This window comes from Bos javanicus, chromosome 28, assembly GCF_032452875.1.
Source record: "Bos javanicus breed banteng chromosome 28, ARS-OSU_banteng_1.0, whole genome shotgun sequence".
NCBI classification, from domain to species: Eukaryota; Metazoa; Chordata; class Mammalia; order Artiodactyla; family Bovidae; genus Bos; species Bos javanicus.
The window spans coordinates 16,919,857-16,947,231 of NC_083895.1; the positions used below are offsets into that span (position 1 = coordinate 16,919,857).

The 27,375-nt window shown below is 43.5% G+C and overlaps 1 protein-coding gene across 1 annotated transcript in view; it reads right to left on the bottom strand.

Moving 5' to 3' along the window:
• Nucleotides 1-6,815: 6,815 nt before the first annotated feature.
• Nucleotides 6,816-27,375, bottom strand: part of CCDC6 (coiled-coil domain containing 6) — a 112,537-nt gene continuing 91,977 nt past the window's right edge. The window contains exons 6-9 of the mRNA XM_061405043.1: nucleotides 24,939-25,095; nucleotides 21,311-21,411; nucleotides 12,248-12,372; nucleotides 6,816-11,196 (exon numbers count right to left, since the gene is read on the bottom strand). Of these exons, the coding sequence (XP_061261027.1) occupies nucleotides 11,002-11,196; nucleotides 12,248-12,372; nucleotides 21,311-21,411; nucleotides 24,939-25,095 (578 nt within the window). The 3' untranslated portion in view covers nucleotides 6,816-11,001. The remainder of the gene's footprint in view (nucleotides 11,197-12,247; nucleotides 12,373-21,310; nucleotides 21,412-24,938; nucleotides 25,096-27,375) is intronic.

Sequence of the window (27,375 nt, forward strand, 5' to 3'; positions counted from 1 at the left end):
CCAGTACTTTGGCCACCTCATGAGAAGAGTTGACTCATTGGAAAAGACTCTGATGTTGGGAGGGATTGGGGGCAGGAGGAAAAGGGGACCACAGAGGATGAGATGGCTGGATGGCATCACCGACTCAATGGACGTGAGTTTGAGTGAACTCGGGAGATGGTGATGGACAGGGAGGCCTGGCGTGCTGTGATTCATGGGGTCGCAAAGAGTCGGACACGACTGACCGACTGAACTGAACTGAAATGAACTGAACCCCTAATATATCTGTACAGTAGAAATACCATATAATGGTGTTACTATTATACCTCTCTCTCCAAGTTTAGTGACTTCATGTTGCTGACGTGAAATCAGCCACGGTGGGGAGAATTTACACGGTGACCATTGGTAAGCAATACAAACCAAGGCTTATTCTCCCAGAAGGTAGACAGCTACACTTCTCAACATCCCTTTCTGCCTCTCCTCTACAGCTCTCCATCCATGGGCACATCCTCGTCCTCAGCCTGCTGAAACCATGCTGTCTGTTGTATTTGGAGAGAGCAAGGGGCAAATTAGATGGCAGCACAGCTAAGAGAATCCAGGAATACTTTCATATCTTCTCAAATCCTGTCCAGTCTTCCCCATGAGGCTCGTAAGACTGATTTCCTTAGACCTCCTTGTTGGCCCAGTGGTAGAGAATCCACTTTCCAACATAGGGAACATGGATTTGATCCCTGGTCAGGGAACTAAGATGCCACATATTACCGGGTAACATGCCTGCCTGCTGCAACTACTGAGCCCATGCACTGCAACTAGGGAGCTCACACACCATGACAAAGATCCAGTGCAGCCAAAATTACACACATACATAAATAAAAGACTAATTTCCCAAAGCCCACTGTGCGTCTACAAACCACCTTATTAGCTGGACTTCTGCTGGGAACTTCTGGTGTAAGCCTCTCTCCAAACAGGGCTTCAATTTTCACTTCTCATTCACTCTTCTACTCTTCCCCCTCCTTTCTTTCTCATGCACACACAAGCTCTAGCCTTCATTCCTTGAGGACCCTATGCCAGGTGTTCAGAAACTCAAAGCCTGCAGGGCCCACCTGAAGGGGCAGATGTTCTCTGCACCTTGGGCATAGCTTCTGCTCAGCCTGGCTGACTGAGCAATGGAGGGGCGAGGCCCTGCTGAGCTCTTATTTTTTTGAGTAATCAGAAATCTGGATTTTTTTAAAAAGAAAAATCTCCCTTATTGTAAATTCAAAGGTATTCCAAATTTCATAAACTGCAAATAACTATGTGAGGTGACAGATGTGTTCACCAACCTTATTGTGGTCATCATTACGCAATATATATTAAACTTACACCATGTGATGGGTCAGTTATTTTTCAATGAAGCTGGGGAAAAAGAGGAAAAAGGAAAATAAAACATATTACTGTTGGCCCAGTGGCTAAGACTCCATGCTCCCAATGCAGGGGTCCTGGGTTTGATGTCTGGTCAGGGCAATGGCACCCCACTCCAGTACTCTTGCCTGGAAAATCCCACGGATGGAGGAGCCTGGTGGGCTGCAGTCCATGGGGTCTCGAAGAGTCAGACACGACTGAGTGAGTGACTTCACTTTCACTTTCCACTTTCATGCATTGGAGAAGGAAATGACAACCCACTCCAGTGTTCTTGCCTGGAGAATCCCAGGGACGGGGAGCCTGGTGGGCTGCTGTCTATGGGGTTGCATAGAGTCGGACACGACTGAAGCAACTTAGTAGCAGCAGCAGCAGGGAACTAGATCCCACATGCTGCAACTAAAGATCCTGCTTGCCACAACTAAAACCTGGGGCAACCCAATAAATAAATATATATTAAAAAACAAAAAACATTACATCTCTCCACTTTGGGGGGAAAATGTTTTTCATGCATACTTGGGCCAAATCAAATGATTTTGGTTGTTCATTCTCTAAGTCATGTCCAACTAACTCTTTGTGGCCCCATGAACTGCAGCACACCAGACTCCTCTGTTCTGTCCTTCATTATCTCCTGGAATTTCCTCAAACTTATGTTTGAGTCAGTGATGCCATCCAACCATATCAGTGGCTACAGTCACTGTCCACAGTGATTTTGGAGCCCAAGAAAATAAAATTGGTCACTGTTTTCACTTTTCCCCCATCTATTTGCCATTGAGTGGTGGGACCAGGTGGTTAGAGGTATTTAGCCCCCAGGCCACCTGTAGCAGACCGGATGCAATACATCACATTCCCTGGCCCACCTCATTTTACTGAGATCCCTCACACACCTTTCCAGCACCCCTCATCAAACACGGGGTGGCCATCATAGGGACACAAAACAGATTAGTAGCTGCCCAGTGGCGGTGGAAGGAGGTGACTAGGGAAGAAGCAAACTTCCAGGTAGATCATGAAAATGATCTGCTGATTAAAGAGAAGACTGCTGCTGGGTCTTGGGAGACGGTGTGAAAAGGGACAAAGGACATTCTAGGAAGGCTATTTCAACACAGATTACAGTTTTGTTGTCTTGAGAAACAGGGTCTTCTGCCGAGGCTTCGGCACACGGCACAAATTTCATTCCTATGTTCTTTAGAACATCAGTGAGGAGCTGGAAACATAAGACTCTGTGGAAGACTGAAAGTACCCTATCAGCTGAGCCCTAGTTTTATCTTCAAAAGGCCTTAAATGGATTAAATTATGGTTCAACTTTTTTTTTCCCCTTTGACTGCACCATGCGGCATGCAGGATCTTAGTTTCCAGACCAGGGATTGAAACCCAGGCCCCTCTGCTGTGGAAGTGCAGAGCCCTAACCACTGGACCACCAGAGGACAGGGACGCCTGGCATGCTACAGTCCCTGGGGTTGCAAAGAGTCAGACACCACTGAGCGACCGAACAACTACAAGAATGAATGAAATACTAGAGACAGTTAAGAAGTGACAACATGAAGACTTACATTCTCCCAAGTTTTAACAATGTTCACTGGATCCCAACAATCCCATTTGTAACAGAGAACAAATCTGACTCCACATTGAGTCTATTCCTTTAGCTCGAACCCTTGGGCTCTGTTGCCTATGCTTACTCATGCTGGTTCTCCATCTCCTGTAAAAATAATGTCATCTACAGCCTGAAATATATAGGAAAGCCCATTCTCAAGGCTTTGACCGTTAAAGGTATAACACTTTTCTCATCACATAGAGGTGAAAAGTTGCAGAATAGAGAATATTTTTGTTGTCGGAGGTTTACAGGAACAGAGTGACCTGACCTACATGGACAGCTGCAAGAACAAAGGATTCTTGACACCAAATAGTTTGCAACAACCAACCAACCCCCTCTCCCCACAACCATCCCTTTCTATCTCGGGTAACATGGTTGTTTGGGACATAAGTCCACCATCTTCTCAGTTTGTTGGCTTTCCAGATAAAGGTGCTGTTCCTTGCCACAACACCTTGTCTCTTGATTCACTGGCCTGTCATTTGGTAAGAAGTATGAGCTTGGACTTGGTAATACAGTCTCCTTCTTATTTTACAGGTGAAGAAGCCAAAACCCAGAAAACTGAATTGAGACCAAACTGAAATCACAAGACACTTTTTCCTCCACCTAGCTACGGTAAATCTGAGGCTTCGTGCCCAGCATTAAAGTGATGAACAGCAGTAGTCAGGCAGTTCCCAAGGTTAATAATTTCCCAAAAGCATTTAACCAGCACCCAGACAAAGCCATCTCAGGGGAGAGGGGTGGAAGAAAAGTAGGTTAACTGGACTTGAATTTCAGCAGTTGCCTTTCAAAGGAACATTTAAAGAGCACAAATACAACCCCACAAAAGAGTGAAGACAAGTTTTTGTTGCTTTACATTGTTTCAGATATGGTATTTTTTTCCCTCTAGAAGTTCAATTGGGATCTTTTTTATATGTTCCATTTTCTTCATCACGCTCATGTAGTCTGCCTTCCAGAACACGTGAAGAATGATTATAATGGCTGTTTTCACATCCTTGTCTATTAATTCTATCATCTGTTTCACTTCTGAGTCTTGTTTTTTCTTTCTTGATTTTTAATATGAAAAATCTTCAGATTAATGACTCAGACCTCTTTTTGGGATAATTGAAAGTGAAAGTCAATCAGTCATGTTTGACTCTTTGCAACTCCATGGCATTCTCCAGGCCAGAATACTGGAGTGGATAGCCATTTCCTTTTCCAGGGGATCTTCCCAACCCAGGGATAGAACCCAGGTCTCCCGCTTCATAGCCAGATTCTTTACCAGCTGAGCCACTAGGGAAGCCCAAGAACACTGGAATGGGTAGCCTATTCCTTCTCCAGTGGATCTTCTGGACCCAGGAATTGAACTGGGGTCTCATGCATTGCAGGCAGATTCTTTACCAGCTGAGCTACCAGGGAATCCCTTAGCATAATTAGTAGTTTCTAAAAGTTACACTCAATCATTAGTAGGGTATCAGAAAATAAGATCTTTAGAAAAAGAGCTAATACATTTAGTTCAAAAGAATTCAATGTAATATGGAATTAGAGGAGATATGAAAGACAGAAAAGTTCTAAAGGACAGAAACTCAGTGTCTATGTTGACATAAACATTTGACACAAACCATACCTTCAGAGTCCCTTGGACAGCAAATTAGTCAATCGTAAAGGAAATCAGTCCTGAATATTCACTGGAAGGACTGATGCTGAAGCTGATGATCCAATACTTTGGCCACCTGATGTGAAGAGCTGACTTATTGGAAAAGACCCTGATGCTGGGAAACACTGAGGGCAGGAGGAGAAGGGAGTGGCAGACGATGAGATGGTTGGATGGCATCACTGATTCAATGGACATGAGTTTGAGCAAATTCCAGGAGAGAGTGAAGGACAGGGAAGCCTGGTATGCTGCAGTCCACGGGGTCATGAAGAGTTGAACACGACTTAGCCACTGAACAATAAATATTTACCAAGTACTGACTTCTCCCTCTATTTCTAGGAAAATGTTTAAAAGTTTGGGTCTGAATTGTACCAATACATTAGTCACTGAAAACAACTGTATTTCCCCAAGTATTTTTTTTTAATTCAAATAGCTTATACATTAAAGCAAGGGCCCAGATTTACCTATAGTTTTACATAAACACCAAAAAAGTTTCTAAACCATTTCGATTTTAGAAGCACCATGTGAAAAAAAAAGAAGTGCACATATAGCTTAAACTTTGTAACTTACGTGTTGTTAAAGTACTCTGCTTGAAATCCCATTTTCTTCAAATTCTACCTGAAATAAGAATGGCTCTCTCCAACATGCAGATTAGAAAACTGAAGCTGGCAAATGAAGCCAAGTCCTGAACTCAGAGGTCCTGGGTAATTTCTTGGTCAATATTTTCAAGTTACAACTAAAACTTCGCTGCCATGAAAAGATTTTGGTCAACTCATCAAATAACCAATCAAATTGAAAACTCTTATCATTTTTGCTTAGTCACTCAGTCGTGTCCGGCTCTTTGCAACCCCATGGACTGTAGGCCCCCAGGCTCCTCTGCCAATGGGATTCCCCAGGCAAGAATACTGGAGTGGGTAGCCATTTCCTTCTTTAGGGGATCTTCCCAACCCAGGATTGCATTTGGGTCTCCTGTATTGCAGGCAGATTCTTTCTCATCTGAGCCAGTGAAGGAACTGGTACTTAAACCTAGAACTGATCCTAAAGCTATGCTTCCTACAGCTAGGAAGCAGAAACCCTACAGATGGATTTAAGAATATATACCAAATGTATTTTCCCAAGCCTGACTATGTATGTGTGTGTACATGTATATGGGATTCCCAGGTGGTGCTAGTGGTAAAGAACCTGCCTGCCAACCTTATATGCAAGAGATGTAAGAGACAGGGGTTCAATCCCTGGACTGGGCATGGCAACTCACTGCAGTATTCTTGCCAGGAAAATACTATGGACAGAGGAGCCTGGAGGGCTATAGTCCATGGGGTTGTATGGGGAGGGAGGTGGGAGGGGGATGGTTCAGGATTGGGAACACGTGTACACCTGTGGCGGATGCATGTGGATGTATGGCAAAACCAATACAATATTGTAAAGTAAAAAAAAAAATTATAATAATAAAAAAAAAATTTTTTTTACAAAAAAAAACGTCAGGCACAACTGAAGCGACAGAGTACATATATTTTGTGTGTGTGTGTGTGTGTGTGTGTGTGTGTGTGTAATGAAATTACATAACCAGGTTGTGTGCTCACAGTGCTGCAAAGGTTCCCTAACAGAGTAGACTGCTTGGACTCAGGACACCCATCCCTCCACTTACAATGCAGGGAGCCCCACAATGAGGTTCCTCATTCCTCACTCTTGCTGAGACCAGAAATTTTATCTTCTTGAGGAAGAGAAAGGCACTACAGAGCCACACCCACTCAAATCCTTGCTCTCAAGTATACTGATCACCTTTGTAGGCTACAGTCCATAGGGTCGAAAAGAGTCGGACACGACTGAAGCTACTTAGCACGTGTGTGTATATACATGTATCTATTGTTTATAGGTAACATTTTGAGAATGAGTGCGGTTTTTCTTTCCTTTTCATAATCTCCCAGGTTTATGGTTTTCAAGTGAAATGCAACACATATATATATGGTACAGTGCACAGATCATAAACTCACAGTTCAATGTAGTTTCAAAACCTCAGTACATCCAGATAACCAGCATCCTGATTAAGAAACAGAGCAGTACCAGTCTCTTTTGTTTCCTCTTCTTAAGCTCACCTTCTAAGGCAGCCTTCAGTATTCAGAATCCGAGACGAATATCTATCAGGAGCCACAGGGAAACAATATTCATTTTCTGACTCAAAGACCAGAAAGAAAGAGATAGGGTAGAAGGCTCAAGAGGTTCATTTTAAAAAATTATCTTTATTTAGGTTCTGATTCAGCACATGTATCAAAGGCTAATCAACATAAAGAAGTAAATAAGACATTAATTGGAAGTCTTACATCTCTCTAAATTCTGACCAAGAAATGTCAAGATTGCCACTATTAGCAGAACTCCAACCTAGTCAAGTTGTAGACAAGCTATTATGAACGACATACAGTGTGCACAGATACGCAGAGGCCGAAGACATGCTAGCACTTGGCTCTCTCCTCTTCCTCGCTGATGTCTTTCCTCGGGACGGCCCACTTTTGCTTTCCATGCCTAGTTCCCAATAAAGTCCAAAGAAGGCTCAGGGTCAACCTGATCCAACACTCTGCTGGAGGAATGCATTCGCAAACTGTTGTGCCTGCAACTTTGTTTTTGCCAGGATGAAGTTCAGATCGAGATGTACAATACAATCTAGACGACAGTGCAGACTAGGTCAAGAACTAAAGTTGAGCAGTAACCCCAGTTAAGGCATGAATGCACACACACACGCTTGCACACACACATCACCCACACTATCATGAACAGAAGATTCCTTCCATTGCCTAGCAAGAGGCAACCAGGGCTTGGCAGTTAACCGCAACTGCTGAGCACTCTGGAACATGCTCCCTAAAATTTTATCCTAACAGCTGTGTGTGTTTTATCCAAAAAAGAAAAAAAGAGAGAGAGAAAGAAAAAGGAAAGAAACTAAAAAAAAAAAAAAAACAAAAACAAAAAACACCCCTAACAACAAAAAAGCAAAACCAAAACAAAACCCCAAAACCTAAAAACCCCTTAATCTCTTACAATGGCTCTTGAGCATGGAACTCACGTAGCAGCGTCAATGGCTGGCTCTTTAGTAATTTGGAAATAAAAGGTTGTTTTACTATGCATTTCTTTGGTAGTCATCGCTACAAAGTTATCAGTGTTGGTTACCTATAATACAAGTACTAGATAGAAGAATCAAGTTATGCAGAAATTATTTCTTCTGTATCGATAAGATAAAAATAGTGAGCTCTCCAAGCACAAGTTACTATGCTTTTTCTTGCCTTATTGTAAGGGCATCCTCTATAAGCAAGGCTTCGTGCAGGAAAAGTTCATGTCTACCTAACAAAGGGCGATAACATATTCTATCTTTCTACAATTGGAACAGTTAACAAAAATTCACATTATCCATTATTTCTGGTCAAATCAGTGAGAAGCCAATTACAAAGGGGCGGCAGCAGCACTTGGTGTCAAAGCCACATTCTGGTCACACATTCATTCCATGGTTGTGGTCAGGCTCTCAAGAGCTCAAAATTTCAAACTCCTTTCAAAGAACAAAGGAGTGAGTTAAATCAAATCTTAAATACTTCCACCATCAGCCACATCACTAGAAGTCTGTCTAGAAAGCCAGCATGCTGAATGACAGAGAGCAGTTCAGAGCCCAGAGAGGCATCAGGTGTCAGGGAAAGTAATTTGGTTTTGAATAAAAGGCATGGTCATCTGGCGACAAGTACTTACTCTATTAGCAGCACAGTGATAGCCAAGGGTCTCTGTCAGTGAGACAGGAAAACGAAGCTATTGAACCTGCTGTGCCTCCCACCTGCCTTCCAAGGCCTCTGGGAGTCAGTCCAGGGTTGCGGGTGGGCAACAGGAACAGCAGAAACTGCATTCAGCCCCCCAAAGACATGCTCCAGGTATGTCAGCTTCCTGTGGGCGAGGGGGCTTTTGCCTCTGTGCTCTTGACGTGGAAATCTCTGGGGTCCTTGGGGGCTAAACAACTGCCAAGGAGCTGCCCTAGCAAGTACTCCCCAAGTGTGACAGGCTCCCCACAGGAATACAAAACACTCCAACAGGACCCGGAATGGCATCAGTTCAGAAGAGTAGTGTTTGTTCTATCAATCCAGAATGTCCACTGGGAGAGGCAACAGATTTATAGTGAAAAAGTGCTATTTGAAGGAGCTGTGTATCATTTTGCAATGAAATGACTAGTCCAGGGAAACTGGCGTCACCTTCCTGTAGAAATCTGAATGTTAAGGACTGTCTCTAGAAGGCATTTATCAGAACTGTTTGCTCCTCCAAGTGCTTTTTCAGTCACCATAGGACAATGTGTTAACTTTTGTGCTTTCCAGAGATCGCTAAATTGCTAGCAAGCAGAGGGAAGATCATTACATTTTAGACTCTCTTGTTTGAATGCAAGACCCTCTATCCAACAGCACTGAAACCTACAGTCTTGTAGAAAATTCTTGTAAACATAGATCATATTTCTCCTCTAAGAAAAACTGAGAACTGTACCATGCAGGCAACACATGTTTGCCTGCTCTCAGAATTCCTCAAAATGGCCAGATACCAGGAGGGACAGTGAGCCATTGGTGAAATACTCAGGTTAGACAGGACCCCATCTGATTGAATTAAAAACCTCAAGCCTCAATAATCAAATGCCAAACTTCTTCCCCGTATTTGAGAACTGTACTATGATTATGTATATTACACATTATAAATAAAATTTATATAGACTTATGATTTCTTTCAAACAATTGAGGAGCAATGCTCTCAGTTTGGGGGTGGAAACTGAAAGAGCTGGAAAAAAAAAATCCTATTGTTGCTTTTACTTTCAAGTTCTTAAGATGCTAGTCAAACACTATTAGCCAACAAGACTTTTTCTCATTCTGTAACTCTTAAATATGCATTTGAAGGCAAAAATGGAGGTTTCTCTACTGTACAATATTAAGTATCTACAATGTTATGGTTCCTTATACTTAGGAGTGTGTTCAGTAAAGAGCTAGCTATGAGAGGTGGTAGTCACAAAACATGGACTCTTAAAAATTATGGATAAATTAATTTTCAGTTCTCCGATTATATCCAACAGATACACATTCTCATCATAAAATATACATTCTCTAGTAAGTTATTTCCGTCCACAGCATATATAAATATGCAAACACAGGTGGTAAAAATCACTTTACTACCAAAGTACAAAACAGTAACTGCTGAAAAGCCAAAATAAAGGTGTTCCAAGTGTTAAGAAAAGAGTGACTCAGTGTTCCACTTTAAAGTGAAACCAAACAATTTATTTGTGCTGAATGAATGAAAATAACGCATTCAGGATATATTTCTTTGAACACTGCACTTGTTTTTACTGGGCAAAATAAGCAGTCCTCAAGGCTAATGTGCTACTTGCCTCTACAGCTCTTTCCTGCTAAGAAATAAAGTATTTTGTGGCCATTATACCAAGGTATTCCTATAATGTTCATTGCAAAGTCTTTTCTAATAGTATTTTTGCACCTTTAAAATATCTGTTCGAAGTCTATTTTAGGGGAACACAAGTAAAGAATGGAAAGGGAAAATAGCTGTTTTTGTTACAATCACACTGCCTTTGGCAGCAGAAATCACACGGCACGTTCTTATCAGCCATCGCAACCACCGGTGGGTAGTTAGCAACTCACAGGAGAGGGGGCTAGTGTGGGTAGGTTAACATCAAGGGTAAAGACAGAATCACACCTAGATATACAATAATTATCCATCCCACGTATATGGAAAAGATACAGCCATGTGAGCCAATACTTCAGGTGACCTCTTTTACAAGAGATGTGGGTGTTGAGATATACTGAACATACCCCATACAAAGTGTATCTGTTAGAAAGCTCTGTTAAACATGATCTTGGGCACTGATCCAGCTAACTTTCTGTTCTATACTGAGAGCTAGATTTTCAAAGGTCTGAACTGTAGTGCTGAATTATTGGTTTGCTTGGTAAACACCATTATAATGGGGGGTGGGGGGTAGTCATAACAGCTCAGTAATTTCCTGCAAATTCATGGAAAAAAATATAAAAAAGAGATCCCTTTTTATTTTACAAACCTAAAAGCCAGGAAAATGAAGCTCTGGGGGCCAAGCGAAAAATTGCACACTGCTGCTTAACTACCAAAGAGTCGAAAAGCCGAGGTCCCAGCCAGGGAATGGACGCACATGTAGATTCAAGTAGAACACCGATGGAAAAAAGTCGTCTGTTTAGTGTTGTAGACCCACAACACTGGCTGCGTTTCCGACACACATTTACAACACAATGAATAGTGAAGCCTAGATAACCTCAGTGCAAATAAGTCAGATCCGAATATGCCAGGGAAGGAAGCCTTTGGCGTCGAGTCGACGGCTCCACTGTATGAACGAGTCCCCAGGTGGGGTCTGGACTAAGCACATGCGTTAAGGCTGGGAGGAAGGGTGCACCGAATGTTGCGAGGGGGCAGGCTGCGAGGTGGCTGCCGAGGGGACCGCGGGCTGCATGGGTGGCGGAGGTGGAGGCGGCGGCGGCTGGACGGGGGTCTGTGTGTTGGGAGACGGAGGCGGCGTGGGCCGTTTGAATTTGTCAGGACTGTTGCTTCTCCGCGGTGAAGGCCTCTGTAGAGAGGACAGGAACAGCAGGTCAGACCAGGCATACAGGCTCACCCCTAACCCAGCTTGACTCGGGGCTAAGGCTGCCCAGAAGCGGACCCACGGAGACAAAACACCAGCCATGTCCTTGTCCCTCCCCAGTGGTTTTCAAACTCGTCATGAAAACTTCAACAAGGTAGAGTGTGCACTGACACCTATGAAAAGGCTACACAAAATCACCATGACATGTGATCAAACGACTGGACTTGGGGCCTTCAATGAGACTGTCCGAAAATGAAAAAACAGCTGTCACATCCTCCCCTTAAACTTTTTCTCTCTGTTGTATGCCTCTAGTTCCTTCAATCCCTCAAATAAGTTTTCAATATCCTGAAAGCTATGGCTCAACCAAAAATGCCTGCTTTTATGTAAAGCTCATCAAACCAGCAAAACAGCTTCAGAAATATCTTACACACTCTTTTTTTTGTAGAATAGGGTTCTTCTTTTCAAGATTCCCTCACTGGGAACACCCTCCATTCTACCCTGTTCTCAAATCTCTATTAGTGACATTTCCAACAAGCCTCTTATTCAACTACATAGCCAGCTCTAAAGAAAACACTCCACTGAGTAGGGTCCGAACCAGATACACATAAGGTTCCTTCTAATTTCAGGAAAATTCTGGATGAAACTAGAAATGAATCTAATTTCAGGAAGAATATTGAGGGTCAGCGAACTGTGAAGATGCAGACAATAAATACTTTTAGATGTGATGGCAACCAACAATAATTCACTATGGCAAGGAGCATAGAATTCAATCACGGCATTGGCCAGGGTTCAAAGTACATTTCATGAAGGGCAATTTTTCAAAGAAAGTGAAGGTCAAGTTTTTGCCTCCTGAGAAGGATTTCAGTTTCAACACCACAATGCGGCATCGGATTGCTGGGAGATATCTAGAAGTTTAGGATGAACTGAAGGAATAAGAAAGGTAAAGTTCCAAGGGCATCAACATCAGCTCCCACGTCGCTATAACAGTCGCTACCACCATCAGGCGTCAAGTGCTGCTTCCTGCATGGATACTTACTGTGATACCATGGGATGCTCCCATATGCTGCACATGAAGACCTGGAGAATTGTAATAAGACATTCCGGCTCGAGTCAGTGAAGTTGGTGGCGTGAAACCAACTGTGTGACTTGCATATGAGAGACCTGAAATATAACAACAACTTGTGAGTACTACTCTGGACTCAACTCTCTGGTGTCTTAAGCATCTAGGAGGCTTAAAAATAGGGAAGTTCTGGAACTTCCCTGGTGGTCTCGTGGTCAAGACTCCAAGCTGCCAATGCAGGGGGCACAGGTTCGATCCCTGGTTAGGGAACTAAGATCCCACATGCCTTGAGGCCAAAAAAAAAATGTAGAAGTTCTTATTCATCCACAAAAATGCAAACGGGTAAGAGGAGTGATGGGCTTACCAAATGGCCTGATGGATGGATAACAAAGGATATAAAAGTCAAGCTCTAGAACAGACTAGACAGTCCAGATATAAGTCCACGCATAAATGGTCAGATGATTTCAATGAAGGTGCCAGGAATATGTGATGGTAAAAGGGTGGTCTCTTCAACAAATGGTGCTGGGAAAACTTGACATTCACATCCATAAAGAATGAAACTGGAGCCCTAACTTACACCACACACAAAAATCAACTCAAAATGAATTAAAGACTTACACATAAAACCTGAAACCATAAAACTCCTATAAGGAAACACAGGGGAAAGCTTTATAACGTTGGTCTTGGCAATGATTTCTTACATATGACACCAAACACACAGCCACAAAAGCAAAGATAGCCAAATGGGACTACAGCATACTGAAAAGTTTCTGCTCAGCAAAGGAAATAATCGACACGAAGGTAACCTATGGAATGGGAGAAAATATTTATAAATCATGTATCAGATAAGGGAATAATATGGAATAATATCCAAAATATGTAAGGAACTCATCCAATGCAAAAGCAAATAAATAACCTGATAAAAAATGGGCAGAGAACCTCAGCAGACACTTTTCCAAAGAAGGCAAACCGATGGCCAATAGATACATGAAAAGATGCTCAACATCATTAATCATCAGTGAAAAGCAAATCCAAACCGCAACAGGATATGATCTTACATCTGTCAGCATAGCTATTAAAAAAAATAAAAATAAACATTTCTAAAGGTCGGCAAGGATGTGGAGAAAAGGGAACCCCGTGCACTGCTGATGGGAATGTAAATGGGTGCGAATGCTACAGAAAGCATTATGGAGCTTCCTCAAAAAATTAAAAATAGAACTACCATAAATGATCCAGCAATCCCACTTCAGGGTATTTATCCAAAAGAACTGGAAACAGGATCTTGAAAAGAAATTTGCACCCACAGGTTCATAGCAACACTCTTCACAGTAGCCAAGACATAGACACGACCCAGAAGTTCCATCAACAGACGAATGGATAGGGAAAACATGATGTAAACATGCAGTGGAATATTATTCAGCCTTTAAAAAGAAGAAAACTCTGTTTTGTTTTTTTTTAAAGAACATGATGAACCTGGTGACATTATGTTAACTAATACAAGCCAGTCACAGAAGGATGGATACTGCATGACAACAGATACACAAAGGATCTAGGTCAAATTCACAGAAGCAGAGAGCAGGACGGTGGGTGACCGGGGGTGGGGGTAGAGGGAATGGGGGAATTATTATTTGATGGGTATAACGTTTCAATTTTATAAGAAGAATAAGTTACAGAGATATGCTGCACAACACTGTATCTATTTAACAGTACTGTACAGAACAGTTAAAAAGGTGGTAAGAGGGTGGATCGCATGTGAAGTGCTCTTACCTCCACTAAAAAAAAAAAAGTCCAGGCTTGAGAGGAGTACAACTGAGACATTACAAAAGTAGAAGACAGACGAAGTAAGAGTAGAGTGGAAAAAACAGAGTGAAGGGGTAAAGACCAGATGCAAGAAAAGGGAAGGTGTCAAAAGATACACCAATAATAACAAGACAAAACCGCCGTGTTTGTTGTAGCCACAAAGGCAAACAAAAAGCCACCACGGAAAACTTGGCGACTTCAGGATATTAAACGAAGAAAACGAGAAGCTCTATAGATCCCAATGTTCCTCCCCAAAGAAACAGGTATTTAACCACTTCCCAAATTGATGTTCTCAAATTGTGGTGCTGGGCAAGGCTTTTGAGAATCCCCAGGACAGCAAGGAGTTCAGACTAGTCAATCCTAAAGGGAATCAACCCTGAATATTCATTGGAAGGATGGATGCTGAAGCTGAAGCTCCAATACTTTGGCCACCTGCTCTAAAGAGCCGACTCACTGGCAAAATTCTGATGCTGGAAAAGATTGAAGGCAGGAGAAGGGGACGACAGAGGACAAGATGGTTAGAGGGCATCACCGACTCAATGGACATTAGTCTGAGCAAACTCCGGGACATAGTGAAGGACAGGGAAGCCTGGGCTGCATGCAGTCCACAGGGTTACGAAGAGTTGGACACAACTTAGCAACTGAGCAACAACAACCTCTCCTTCAAGGCTCGTCTCAAAAGCTCTCTAAGCTGGTGGCTCTTTCTCCTTTGAATTTTTCTTGAAATTAGTTTTTTTTAATTATACCTTCTAATTTTATCATAAATTTTTATTTAGAAATAGTTCATGATTCATAAGAAGTTGCAAAAATACTCCAGGATCTCTGTCTACCCTTCATCTAGCTTCCCTCAATGATGTCTTACATAACCGCAGCACATTGTCAAAACCAAACAACTGACTAAGAGACAAACTCATTGTGTGTGTGTGTGTGTGTGTGTGTGTACACGCACAGGTGTAACTTTATCACCTGTGCTGATCCAAGTAATTGTCACCACAATCAGCACACACAATCATTACAAAACCACAAGCAAACTTCTTTGTGTTGTCCCTTTAACTGTTACGCCCTCTCTCTAATCCTAACCCCTGGCAAGGACTGATCTGTTTTCCATCACTGTAATTTTCTCACTTTGAGCATGCTATATTAATAGATATGAAATTATACAGTATACAATCCTTTGAGATTAGTTTTTCATTCATCACAATGCCCCTATGATCCTTCCAAGTTATTGTATATATCAAGTTAATTCCTTTTTAGTGCTGGGTAATATGTCATTGAGTATGGATGCACCACAACTTAACATTTTAGGGGATATAAAATACATGAAACTCATTATATTTGGCCTTGCATTAACAGTATTTTATTTCTTATGTTTCCTTAGGCCCTGTTGTTGATCATAAGCATTAGAGGCCAGAGACCATGTCTTAAAATTTTCTTTTTCTCCTAAGTTATAATCATCATATATCTGACCCTCAGGCCCAGGAATACAATAAAGGATAAAACCCCCCCCAAAAATCTAAATAGAAAATGCCTCCTAAACAGAATACTGCGGCTTTATGAAGTTATTGTTGGAATAAATTGCTCTTGCTCTACTACAGAAATGTATTGCCTAGAGTAAACATTTTAAGATTTATACTTCATTGTCCACTAGCTCAAGATTGTGAATTGAAAAAAAATGATTCATTAAAAGCAATTCATGACAAAATACCACTAAGCAAAATGAAGATACCAATGTATACATAAACAATAGAAAATCAACTACCGAAAGGGAAGTTGCAAGACATGTGGGAGGGGAGACATGGGGAGAGAGGACACCTGAAAACACTAAAATCTGAACACTTTGGATATAAGGATTCTGGATGGTTTTATGATTATTTCTGCTTCTTCCGACTGCCCCCAAATTCCCTCTAATGCACCTCTGCTAAAGGAAAAAAGATGGGATGGATGTGAGAGTTGGACTGTGAAGAAAGCTGAGTGCCAAAGAATTGATGCTTTTGAACTGTGGTGTTGGAGAACTCTTGAGAGTCCCTTGGACTGCAAGGAGATCCACCCAGTCCATTCTAAAGGAGATCAGTCCTGGGTGTTCATTGGAAGGACTGATGCTGAGGCTGAAACTCCAATACTTTGGCCACCTCATGCGAAGAGTTGACTCATTGGAAAAGACCCTGATGCTGAGAGGGATTGGGGGCAGGCGGAGAAGGGGATGACAGCGGGTGAGATGGCTGGATGGCATCACTGACTCGATGCACATGAGTTTGAGTGAACTCCAGGAGTTGGTGATGGACAGGGAGGCCTGGCGTGCTGCGATTCATGGGGTCACAAAGAACAGGACACGACTGAGCGACTGAACTGAACTGAACTGAAAGGAAAAAAAAAAAAAAAAACCAACCACCATACAACCAAACAAAAGGCAGAAGTTTGAAGATTCTGTTCCTTTGGAGATTATTTTAGTTCTACAAGTCATTCATGAAAACACTGTCTCTGTGAACATTGACGCACTAGAGATAAGATTTCTCCTTTAGCCCTCCCTGATCTGGCTCTGTCCTCATCACTCCATCGAGGCTGCTCTTGCCAAGGCAGGCAGCGTTCCTATGCTGCTAGCTGCATTGCTATTCTCTGCTCCTTATTGCAATTGGCCTTTATTGCAATTGGCCTTTATTGCAATTGACCTTTATTGCAAATGACCTTGGGGCAATGAGGACAGAGCTGACCCCTCCCTTCTTGCTGAAAGGCTGGTCTTCACCTCAGTGATATCGGATACTGGTTTCCTTCCCCTTCCCTGGGAGCAACTTCCCAATCTCCTTTGCCAGGTTTCCTCCTGTACATGACCTCTAAATATTACAGTCACTTCTGGATCAGACGGAAGGGCTTTTCTCTTCTCCCTGTACCTTCCATGACTAGGTGATCTTCTCTATTTTAGTAGCTTTAAAATAGAGTTTTTATTTTAGAATAGTTTTTGGTTTACAGAAAAGTGGTGAAAATAAGTATAGGGAGAGCTCCTGCACTTCACACACTCAGATTCCGTATTATCATTATTTGATCACACCACATGCTTTGGAGGATCTTAGCTCCCCACCCACTCCAGTACTCTTGCCTGGAAAATCCCACGGACAGAGGAGCCTGGTGGGCTGCAGTCCATGGGGTCTCTATGAGTCGGGCACGACTGAGTGACTTCACTTTCACTTTCATGCACTGGAGAAGGAAATGGCAACCCACTCCAGTGTTCTTGCCTGGAGAATCCCAGGGACAGGGGAGCCTGGTGGGCTGCCGTCTATGGGGTCACACAGAGTCGGACACGACTGAAGCGACTTAGCAGCAGCAGCAGTTCCTCAACCAGGGAGTGAACCCATGACCTTGGAATTGAAAGCGTGCAGTCCTAACCACTGGATTGCTGGGGAATTCCAACAGATTCCCTATTACTAACTTTTTATGCCACTGTGGTACTTCTGTCACAACTAACAAACCAACGTTGATACATTACTACTAACTCAGGTTCATACATTATCTGGATTTCCTGAGGTTTTCCCTATTGTCCTCTTCCTGTTTCAGGAATCCATGTTCTACGCATAGTTGTCATGTCTCATTAGGCACCTCTTGGTTGAGATACTTCCTCAAACTTCCTTGTTTTTTTATGACCTCGTCAGTTTTCAGGTGTACTGATCAGGTATTTTACAGACAGAGTGTCCGTCTACTGTCTGACATTTTCCACGTGGGGTGATGAGCTTTGGGGAGGAAGACCGCAGAGGTAAAGGGCTCTTCTCACCACGTCATATCAAGGCTGTGTGTGTGCTAAGTCGCTTCAGTTGTGTCTGATTCTCTGTGACCCTACGGACTGTAGCCCACCAGGCTCCTTTGTCCATGGGATTCTCTAGGCAGGAATACTGGAGTGGGTTGCCATGCTCTCCTCCAGGGGATCTTCCTGATCCAAGGACCGAACCTGCATCTCTTATGTCTCCTGCACTGGCAGGCGGGTTCTTTACCACTGGTGCCAAATGGGAAGCCCTCATATCAAGGGTACATACTACCAACATGACTGACCACTGTCGATGTTGACCTTGATCTCCTGGCTGAGGCAGTACCTGTGACGTTTCTCCATTATAAAGGTACTCTTTCCCCTTCCTTCTCACATGACATTCTCTGCGAGTCCTCATCTGCAGTCCATATTTAGAGATCAGGGAGCTAGTTCCATTTCCATGAGGACAGACTATCTGCATCAATTATTTGGCATTCTTCTGTAATGAGAGATTTATCTCTTCTCCCTGTCTATTCACTTAGCCATTTATTTAGATCAGTGTGAACTGATGGATATTTGTTTTCTGTTTGGGTTACAACCTACCATTACACTGCTTATCGTTCAAATGTTCCAGCTTTGGCCTCTGGGAGCCCTTTCGGCTAGCTCCTGTGTCTCTTGGAACTATCCTTATCTTTGTGTTTTTTGCGCTTCTCCTTACTATGTTGGCAGAACTGGAATGTCCACATTCACCTCATATATTCCCTGCCCCAGGCCCCAGAAACATACATTTCTCCAAAGAGCCTCAGTTCTTTTACCTGGAGACAGGAATTAGAAACCAAGGCAGGGGCAGCAGCTGTGCTTGTTGCTAGTGCAGTATAGATCCTTTTAACAACTTCATTATCCCCCATGCCTACTGTAGGCACATGAAAACATGCTAAGTGGGAACGGCTTTTTCTTAGGCTATATAAAATAGTGAACAACTTCAAAAAAATTGCTGGAAAAAATAATACTCTGTATAATCCACATGTACAAGTCCACATATAAGCGAGAACTTTTCGTCAGTTCTGGGAAACGTTCCTTTCAATCAAGTTGTGAGATAGCCCTCAAAATATTCCAGCAAGTTAATGAAAATACAAGACTGCCAATGTTAACCAGAAATGGTAAGGGAAGAAGAGCCAAAATACTTAAAATGGAAATGAAAACTACAAACAGCACAGTTCCACTGAAGCAGTGGTTAGATATTCATAATATTGAGAACCACAAATTCTTTCAATAAAAAATAAAGTGAAAAGAAAACTTGAAAATTCAGATGTTGCTCATATATTATGCATGCAACGGACTAGAGAGAATAGGAGTAATTCCACTGCCAAAAGGAGTTTATAATCTACTTTGATGATATTCTAGAATTTCAAAGATGGTACAAATGTTCTCACTAAAGCTGGCTGAAATTTAAAAAGAAAAAATCTAGTTGTTACTTACTATGATGTAGTATTAATGGATAACCAACTACCTTGTCTATACAAGGAAGCCTCACGTTACAGCAACAGGGACAGCAAAAGCCAAAAGTCTGTGCAGGCAATACATCTTCCTGCAGAGCATTTGTTACCATAGAAGTTAATACTCCCAACCAAGGTCTCACTTTTGTTTCTGGTTTCTTCAGTGACCACAACCCTACATTTAATGAATTAGAAATCACACGCATTTAGGTTTAAATAAAACAAAGAGAACACTAAATTATACTTAATATGAATCAGTATCAGTATGAGCTATAAAAGCCTTCCTCTTTCTTGCTTCTTCCTAACTCACGACTTTCTTCCCCATCAATAAATCAGAAAGCAAAGAAGACCTTTATCCTCCTGGTAGTGAAACCCAAATGCTCTTTGGGGAAACCTGAGAGGCAGCTCAGGAGAGAAGCTTCTGGAGAGATCTCAAGGCCACTGCAGAGCAGGAGAAACAGATTCAGGAACATCCTTTGGGGCAAGAACAAGTGATGATTGTGCTGAAGATCCACAACAGAAAGTCTTTTGGATTTGCAAACAGCCCCTCTTCACCCTGTCAGATGCCCGAGACCGTGCTGGCCCCAAGTGGACAAAAGCTGCCACACTTTGTGTTGGGCTTTTACAAATGACCCTTCTAGAGATGTCCTCGGTGGGCCAGTGGTTAAGACTCTGCACTTCCACTGCAGGCAGCATGAGTTTGATCCCTAGTCAGGAACTAAGATTCTGCACGCCACATGGCTTGGGCAAAAACAGGCAGGCCAACAAAACCAAAAAGTGTGACCCCTCTTACAAAGTCATAACAGCACAGTGCTGGGCTGGATCCTAAACTCATCAAGCCATTTCTGCCTCCTGCTATCCTCAGCCACCTGCCCGGCTGCGGCACTTCCCCTTTGTCAACCTGAAGGGCATCCATGCTTGGTGTCCCATTATTACAACAGACGAAATGAGATGACACCCTAATGTGAAGCTGTTTCACTGTCCCAGACCACAAAACCTTTATTGCTGCCACCCTTTTGAGCCATCACCTCACTTTATTCTGCTGTGAAACTGTCCCTCCAGCTCCCTTCCCCCACCCCCAACACTTCCCCCCCCAACTCTGTTGAAAATCTGTTTACCAGCAAGCACAAGAAGAGCAGCCTGGACACTTCAGTCACAAGACACAAGCCCTTGGCCAGCTACCTTTTCCTTCCTCCCTCCACTCACTGCCCTCCCTCCCCTGCCTTCCTCTTTCTTCCCTGCTGGATCATTAATTTGCCCTCCTGGCCCGAGAATCCCATGCTGTGTGGGTATGGAGCCAGGGACCCCGGGGAGAGAGTTTTTCGGGGTCAGATGAAGACAAGCCTGCCTTTGAGGGGAAGGCTTCTGAGGAGCAAAGCCAGAGACAGAAGCAAAGCCAGTTCCTTCTCGCCCAGTCTGTGTCCCAGGGCCGAGGCCCACTCACCATCACTGCAGAGAGCAGGAGGCAGCCTGTGCTCGGAAGGACACAGGCCTTGGAAATAAGACACGCCCTGCCTCGCCACTTCCTGGCCATCTGACCAGTAGCTGCGGAACCTCCACATCACTGCTCCCTCACTTTTAATACAACACCTGCATTAATTATTCTGAGGGTAAAACGGAGATGGTGAACCCATAAGAAGAAGAGAGAACCCATAATAAGCTTTGATGCATCTCAGAAAAATCTACCCAAGGTTCTTGTCAATTCATTGGCACCTAAAATTATAGTCAAAGATAGTCTTTTCACAAAGGTTTTGTAGACTTAAATTACATTTTTTGGTTCCAGAAAAACTGAAGAAAACCACCAGCTGGCATTACAATATTTGTGCTTAAAAATTTGAAGCAAAGACTCTGTTGTGATGGTATTGATCATTTTTTTTTTTTTTGATGTTTCTGGACAACACATGACCCCTCTCTGTTTACAAGACTTTTATATGCTGGGAGGGAACGTATTCCGGGGTAGCTAATAAATACAGCAGAAATGAGTCGCAGAGGCAGCCGAGAACACATACTCACCAGGTGATATTGGCCGGCTTGAACTGGGAGAAGGTGTGTAAGGGATCGGGCTGGACACAGTGCGAGGTCTTAATCCTTGTGCAGACATCTCGTTAAAATACCTAAGAGGCAGGATGACATGGTTAGCGCCGCCTGCATCCCAGCAGTTCCTCAGAAACGCTCCCCTGAGAAAATGTCAGACGTTTGCATCATGAGGTAGAACTCCTGAGCGTTCAGAAAGTGCCGCTGCAGCGAGGACACGTGTATAATGCAGGCGCCAGAGCCACGCTGCTGCACTGCCTGGCACAGCGCTCTCTGCAGGGGTGCGGGCGAGGGAATCCAGGCTGTCTTTACTCAGGATGGAGGCCTGGTGACAGCAGGGTCACAGACAGGACCAGGCTTTTCTCCATCACGGAACAGTTACGTAGGAATTCACTGCCCTGTCCCAAGAATGAGACACAACCATGTAAGTGTGTGTGGTGTGTGTGTATGTTAGCTGCTCAGTCGTGATGGACTCTTTGTGACTCCATGGACTTACAACACTCCATATGTGAGTGTGTGTTGTGTGTGTGTACGTTAGCTGCTCAGTCGTGTTGGACTCTTTGTGACTCCTGCCAGGCCCCTCTGTCCATGGGATTCTCCAGGCAAGAATACTAGAGTGAGTTGCCATTTCCTTCTCCAGGGGGACCTTCCCGACCCAGGGATCAAATCCAGGTCTCCCACATTGTAGGCAGATTCTTTATGGTCTGAGCTACCAATGGGGCTCAGTGGCTACATGTAAATGCTATAATGGCTACATGTGAATTGTTCCTTGAAAAGCCAACCCAAACAAGCCCTCTGAGATGTATGTCATCAAATTAAAGGTATGTGGTTCCCTGAGTGGATGTCAATTGTTTACAAGGCAGGCCTTGCTTAACGAACAGTCACATGTCTGAATGGGGGATGTAATAAAAGACACTCGGGTGAGTATCTCAGTAGGTCACACCGTGTGCATCAGACTTCTTCCTGGATTCAGAAATCATATTAGACCTCACTTGGTAAACAAGCACAAAGAGCTGACGAAGGCGAATTTCTGCTTCAGAGACTCTCTAAGAAGTGATCCTTCCCAGGCTTTCCAGCCAAAGGAAGGAACACATGCAGACATGTCTACCCTAGAGGCAATCTCAGCCCTGATGTTTAATCAGCTCACATGAGGAACTTGAACACAGTTATTTCTATGCCGGTTTAGTCAACTCGAAGAAAACAAGGCTCCCACGTTTGGCACGCACCTGTTAGTGAGCTCTCACCACCAGTTCTCCCTGCTCTCCTTAGTGTAGCCCACCATGCTGCTGCTAGACCAGACGCCTTGTAATTCTGCAGCCAGCAAGGCTACTAAGACCACTTCTTGGTCTTTAAGGACTTAAAGATATACAAGTCTCAAGTGCCTATTTTCTTTCTCCCAAATGTGATATTATCCCCAGTAGGGACAGCAGGTGTCTTTATTGGGCAGCTGTACTTGACTCCTGATAATCCAACCTAAAAAAGCTAACGAGGACCTACGGCACAGCACAGGGAACTACATTCAATATTCCGTATTGACCTACAGGGAAAAGAAGAGACAGATGAATAGGTGTTAGCTGCTCAGTCATGTCTGACTCTCTGCAATCCCATGGACTGTAGCCCACCAGGCTCTGCTGTCCATGAAATTCTCCAGGCAAGAGGACTGGAGTGAATAGCCATTCCCTTCTCCAAGGAAACCTTCCTAATCCAGGGACTGAACCCTGGTCTCCTGCATTGCAGGCAGATCCTTTACATCTGAGGCACCAGGGAAGCCCAGGTATCTGGATTTGTATAACTGAATCACCGTGCTGTATGCCCGAAACAAACGCAATGCTGTAAATCAACTATACTCCAACATTAAAGAAAAAGTGGGAGAGCGGGGCTGGGAGTCAAACCTTGTTTCTGATGCTACCATGCACACTGGACAAGTCAAAAAAAAAGAAAGCAAGAAAGCAAGGCAAAGCTTCTGCAGTAAATACCAATTCTGGGGAAAAAACGATTTTTGTCCGGAAGCCTGAAGTAGCCTTAGTGTTGTCACTGTAGTCAGAGAACTTGTCCCTCAGAATGTTCATATTCAAAATTCAAAAAGAGGAGATATGTGTATACAAACAGCTGATTCACTTAGCTGTACAGTAGAAACTAACAACAGTATAAAGCAACTATATCCCAATTAAAAAAAAAATCAAGCATAGGGTGCTGTGTATATTAACACATCCTCTGCTCCATGTCTTCAGGTAGTTGCTAAAGTAGTAAGTTAATTAATATTCTAGCTGATGTTTTTAGTCAAAATGGTTTTAAGAGGATAAGAATTTCAGGAAGAATGAGACACTGTCAGAAACAGATCAGTGACATTCAGAGTTAAGGATGAGAGTTTTAGAATATAAACTTCTGAGAAAAAAAGACTCACTTTTATTCTTTTCAAACAAGGAAGATAGTTTTAAAAACAGATTTAAGTCTGTTTTTATTAAACTATTTTAGATGATAAAAGTAGATCTTCATTATAAAAAAATCATACATTTTTTGTGAAATGATAATACTATCACTGCCCACAGTGAATTAATCAGAACGCCTGTTAGCCCCCTGGATCTGTTCAATAAGAGAAATGGAGTGCTGATCTGCTAGAACTGCCCACATGTGTTCAAACAACACACTCTGGTGTCAACAGCAAGTATGAGTCATCACAGCCATTGGCAGACCCTGGTCGGAGACTGGCTGCCCCATCCTGTCGGATGGTGGTTGTCTTAACAATCACCTCTCTTCAAAGTACAGAGCAGGAGGGCGGGTAGGGAAGGAAAGGAAAATCTGTCTAGCTGACCAAAGGATGACTCTCTTATTCCAACCCATTTCTCAGTGGGACAACGAGGGGTCTTGATATTGAGGCCTGGTCAGATAAATGTATTTGTTTCGTTTTCAGCAAAAAGGCTGAAAAGTCTCCAAGTGTGTAAAAGCAAAACCTCTGGCTTTCAACAACTTTCGCCCATCTCTGGCAGATTCTTTCACCCCCTGGACACGTCTGCTTTCTCAGGCTGAACCATGCATGGCCTGCTCATTTTTTCTGTGAACTAAGATGCTCCCACCCATATTCTAAGGGCTTCCCCAGTGGCTCAGTGTAGCAAAAGAAGGAGACGTGGGTTCAATTCCTGGGTCAGGAAGGTTCCCTGGAGAAGGAAATGGCAACCCACTCCAGTATCCTTGCCTGGGAAATCCCATGAACAGAGAATCCTGGCAGGCTACAGTCCATGGGGTTGCTAAAGAGTCGGTCGTGACTTAGCAACTAAATAACAATCACGCATGCTCTAAAGAGACATGACATAGCATCAGATGAATTCAACAACACGTTGATGCTGCCTCTCTACACATGACCTGCCCCATGTCTCTCCTATCAGTAATTTGGGAAAGGCCACTTTCTTGATCTTTCTGTGTTTAAGGAGGATGGTCAATCGTCTTCATTTATCCCATTCTCGGCAATCACTTTGAGGTGACAGTATTCATCATGACAATAAATAAACGTTCCAGCCATCTCCTACCACATCTCACAGGAGGTGAAGCGGGGCTGGAGGCTGGTTTTTGTTGCTGTCGTTCTCACGAGGTCTGCGGGACACACACGTACCTTTCATCATCCATCTCTAAGCTGGACTCGCTCTCAGAGAGCTGTCGACAGAGGGCCTCTCTTCTCTCCATCTCCCTCTGCAGCTTCCTCTGGAGCCTCAGGTTCTCCTCTCTCATGTGACGTTCCTCCTCCAAATACTGCGCCATTTTCTCGGAATCTGAAAAGCCAGAGTTCTCGATTAAACCAAGGTCCATGCAGTCATAGTTCACTCTTAAAAAGACAAGGCTGTGCCACAGACCAAGAATAAGACAGCCGTTCTCACTCCCCACACACAGACACCTGGATTTCAAGTTTATCCCAAGTACCAAGGTTGACCAATGATCTGCACTTAGGGAAAAAAATGTGAAAAGCAGTGCTAAAGGGTTAGGCAGCATCAATCCCGCTTCCTCACCTTCTAAAGTGCTCTATGTCGAGAAAGACATGCTGGAGCTATATCTGGCCTGAGTGGTTACCAGAGCTCTCACTACTTTGCTGGAGTGGAGAGGGGAAGGGGTTTAGATAGGGAAATAAATTCAGCCCATGGGCTCCCCTCAGGGCACCAATTCTGCTGCCTGTCAACACCAGACACGGTGGGGCACGTCATCTATGGGAGCACACCCAGAGACCACACTTGTTAGCACACCCCCAGTGCAAGCGGTGGGGGCGGGGTTGCACATGGAAAACCTGCTAACAGTTAATAAATCTTTTTATAAAACCAGAAACCGACGTAGTAAGCACTATGTGATCAACATTTCCAACATTAGATCAACATTTCCCATCAGTCTAATTTTTGGTGTATGTGTTACTGTCTCCTCACTGATGCACAGTGTTTTGGAGGCAGACAGCAAATCAAGACCTACGTGCAGCCAGGTTCTGGGGATGGCTCTTGCTTATGACAAGTACCCCTTCCGCAGGAGCTGCTCCATATGTGGTGCAGTCAGAACTAATCGGCCCCAGGGCTAGACGCTATAGACTCAGGCTGAACCAACCAGATTATCTCTTGGAGGAATCTGAAATGTGCAACCAACATCTTCCTGGGGCTTTGGAATCCCCTTCTGCTGAGCTGTCTGCCCTCCGGAGTGACTCTGCAGGATTCTGTGGCATCCTTGCCACCAAAGGTAAAACATGACCCTCTAGCCCTTTCCCGGTTTACCCTAGGCAGACCTCCCTCCTTTCCTGGTTTACCCCAGACAGAATGTGTTGCTACTAAGTAACGAAACTTCATACAAAACTCAGTGTCTACCCATCTTCTTGGCTCCTTCATTTTCCCGTCTCAGCCAAGGAACTTGGGAAAAGTACAATCTCCATTTACTTCTCTTTTCTGAAAAGTACTTACAAGTTTAGATTGGCCGTGACCATGTCTAACAGATAGTCCTACAGGATACTACCCCATATTATCAGTCTGGTTCAAATTTAAGAAGGAAGCAAGGTGGTGACTGCTACACTGACAATTTCTCTCCCATAAACTGGACCTATTTTGACTCCCAAGTCTACCAAATTAGTTCCAGTTTTACATAACTCAATGGAGGTCTGGCATTTTTAGCAAATAATGACTTTTGATAAGTACTCAATGATTTCCAAGAAACCATCATGACAGAATACATCCAAGTTTTTGAAAATCCTTATTTTAGAAATTCAAATGAAAACACCCAAATTATCAAACACTATTATGTGCGCTAAACACTAAATCTCTCAGCTGTTTTCAATCTAACCAGAAACCCTGCTGTCTAATCCAGATGCAAAAATCTCCTTAATTGAAGGCATGCTGGGAAAATATTTACAAAGTACACTTTTAATATAAATGATTAAAGGTATTTCATCCCAAATATGGGGATGCAGAATTTTTCACTTGCTCTACAGGAAGTGCTCTATCAGCCTCTTGGAATATTTATTGTTTCTAGAACTAGAGGGGCAGCTGTCAGAGAAAGTTGCCTTTCTTTTCTATAAATAGGAGAGAACTGAGGATTCGTGAGGCTTTGAGAATAATTGTTTAAGAGGAAACCCTGTCTTTCAAAGAAAAATGGCAATCCTTTAGCATCTGGGGAAACCAGCAGGGGAGAATCCTTGAACAATAAGCTATAGACAAGAACATCAGTCACCAGGAGCGATGGCTGAAAAGACTGCCTGGCAGTTTGGCAATTAACCCAGAAGCCAGAGGCACAGAGAAGGCACCAGGCCCACAGCCTCTGGGTGTGAGAGACCCAGGCACAGATGGCTGAGACCGTGGCATTCCTTGGCTGCCCTCTACCGGCAGGTCGCCACACCTGATTTCACGGGGCTGGATTTACTCTCAGGGCTTCCCCGGTGGCTCAGATGGTAAAGAATCTACCTGCAATGTAGGAGACCTGGGTTCAGTCCCTGGGTCAGGAAGATCCCTTGGAGAAGGAAATGGCAACCCATTCCAGTATTCTCAACTGGGAAATCCCACGGACAGAGGAGCCTGGTGGACTACAGTCCA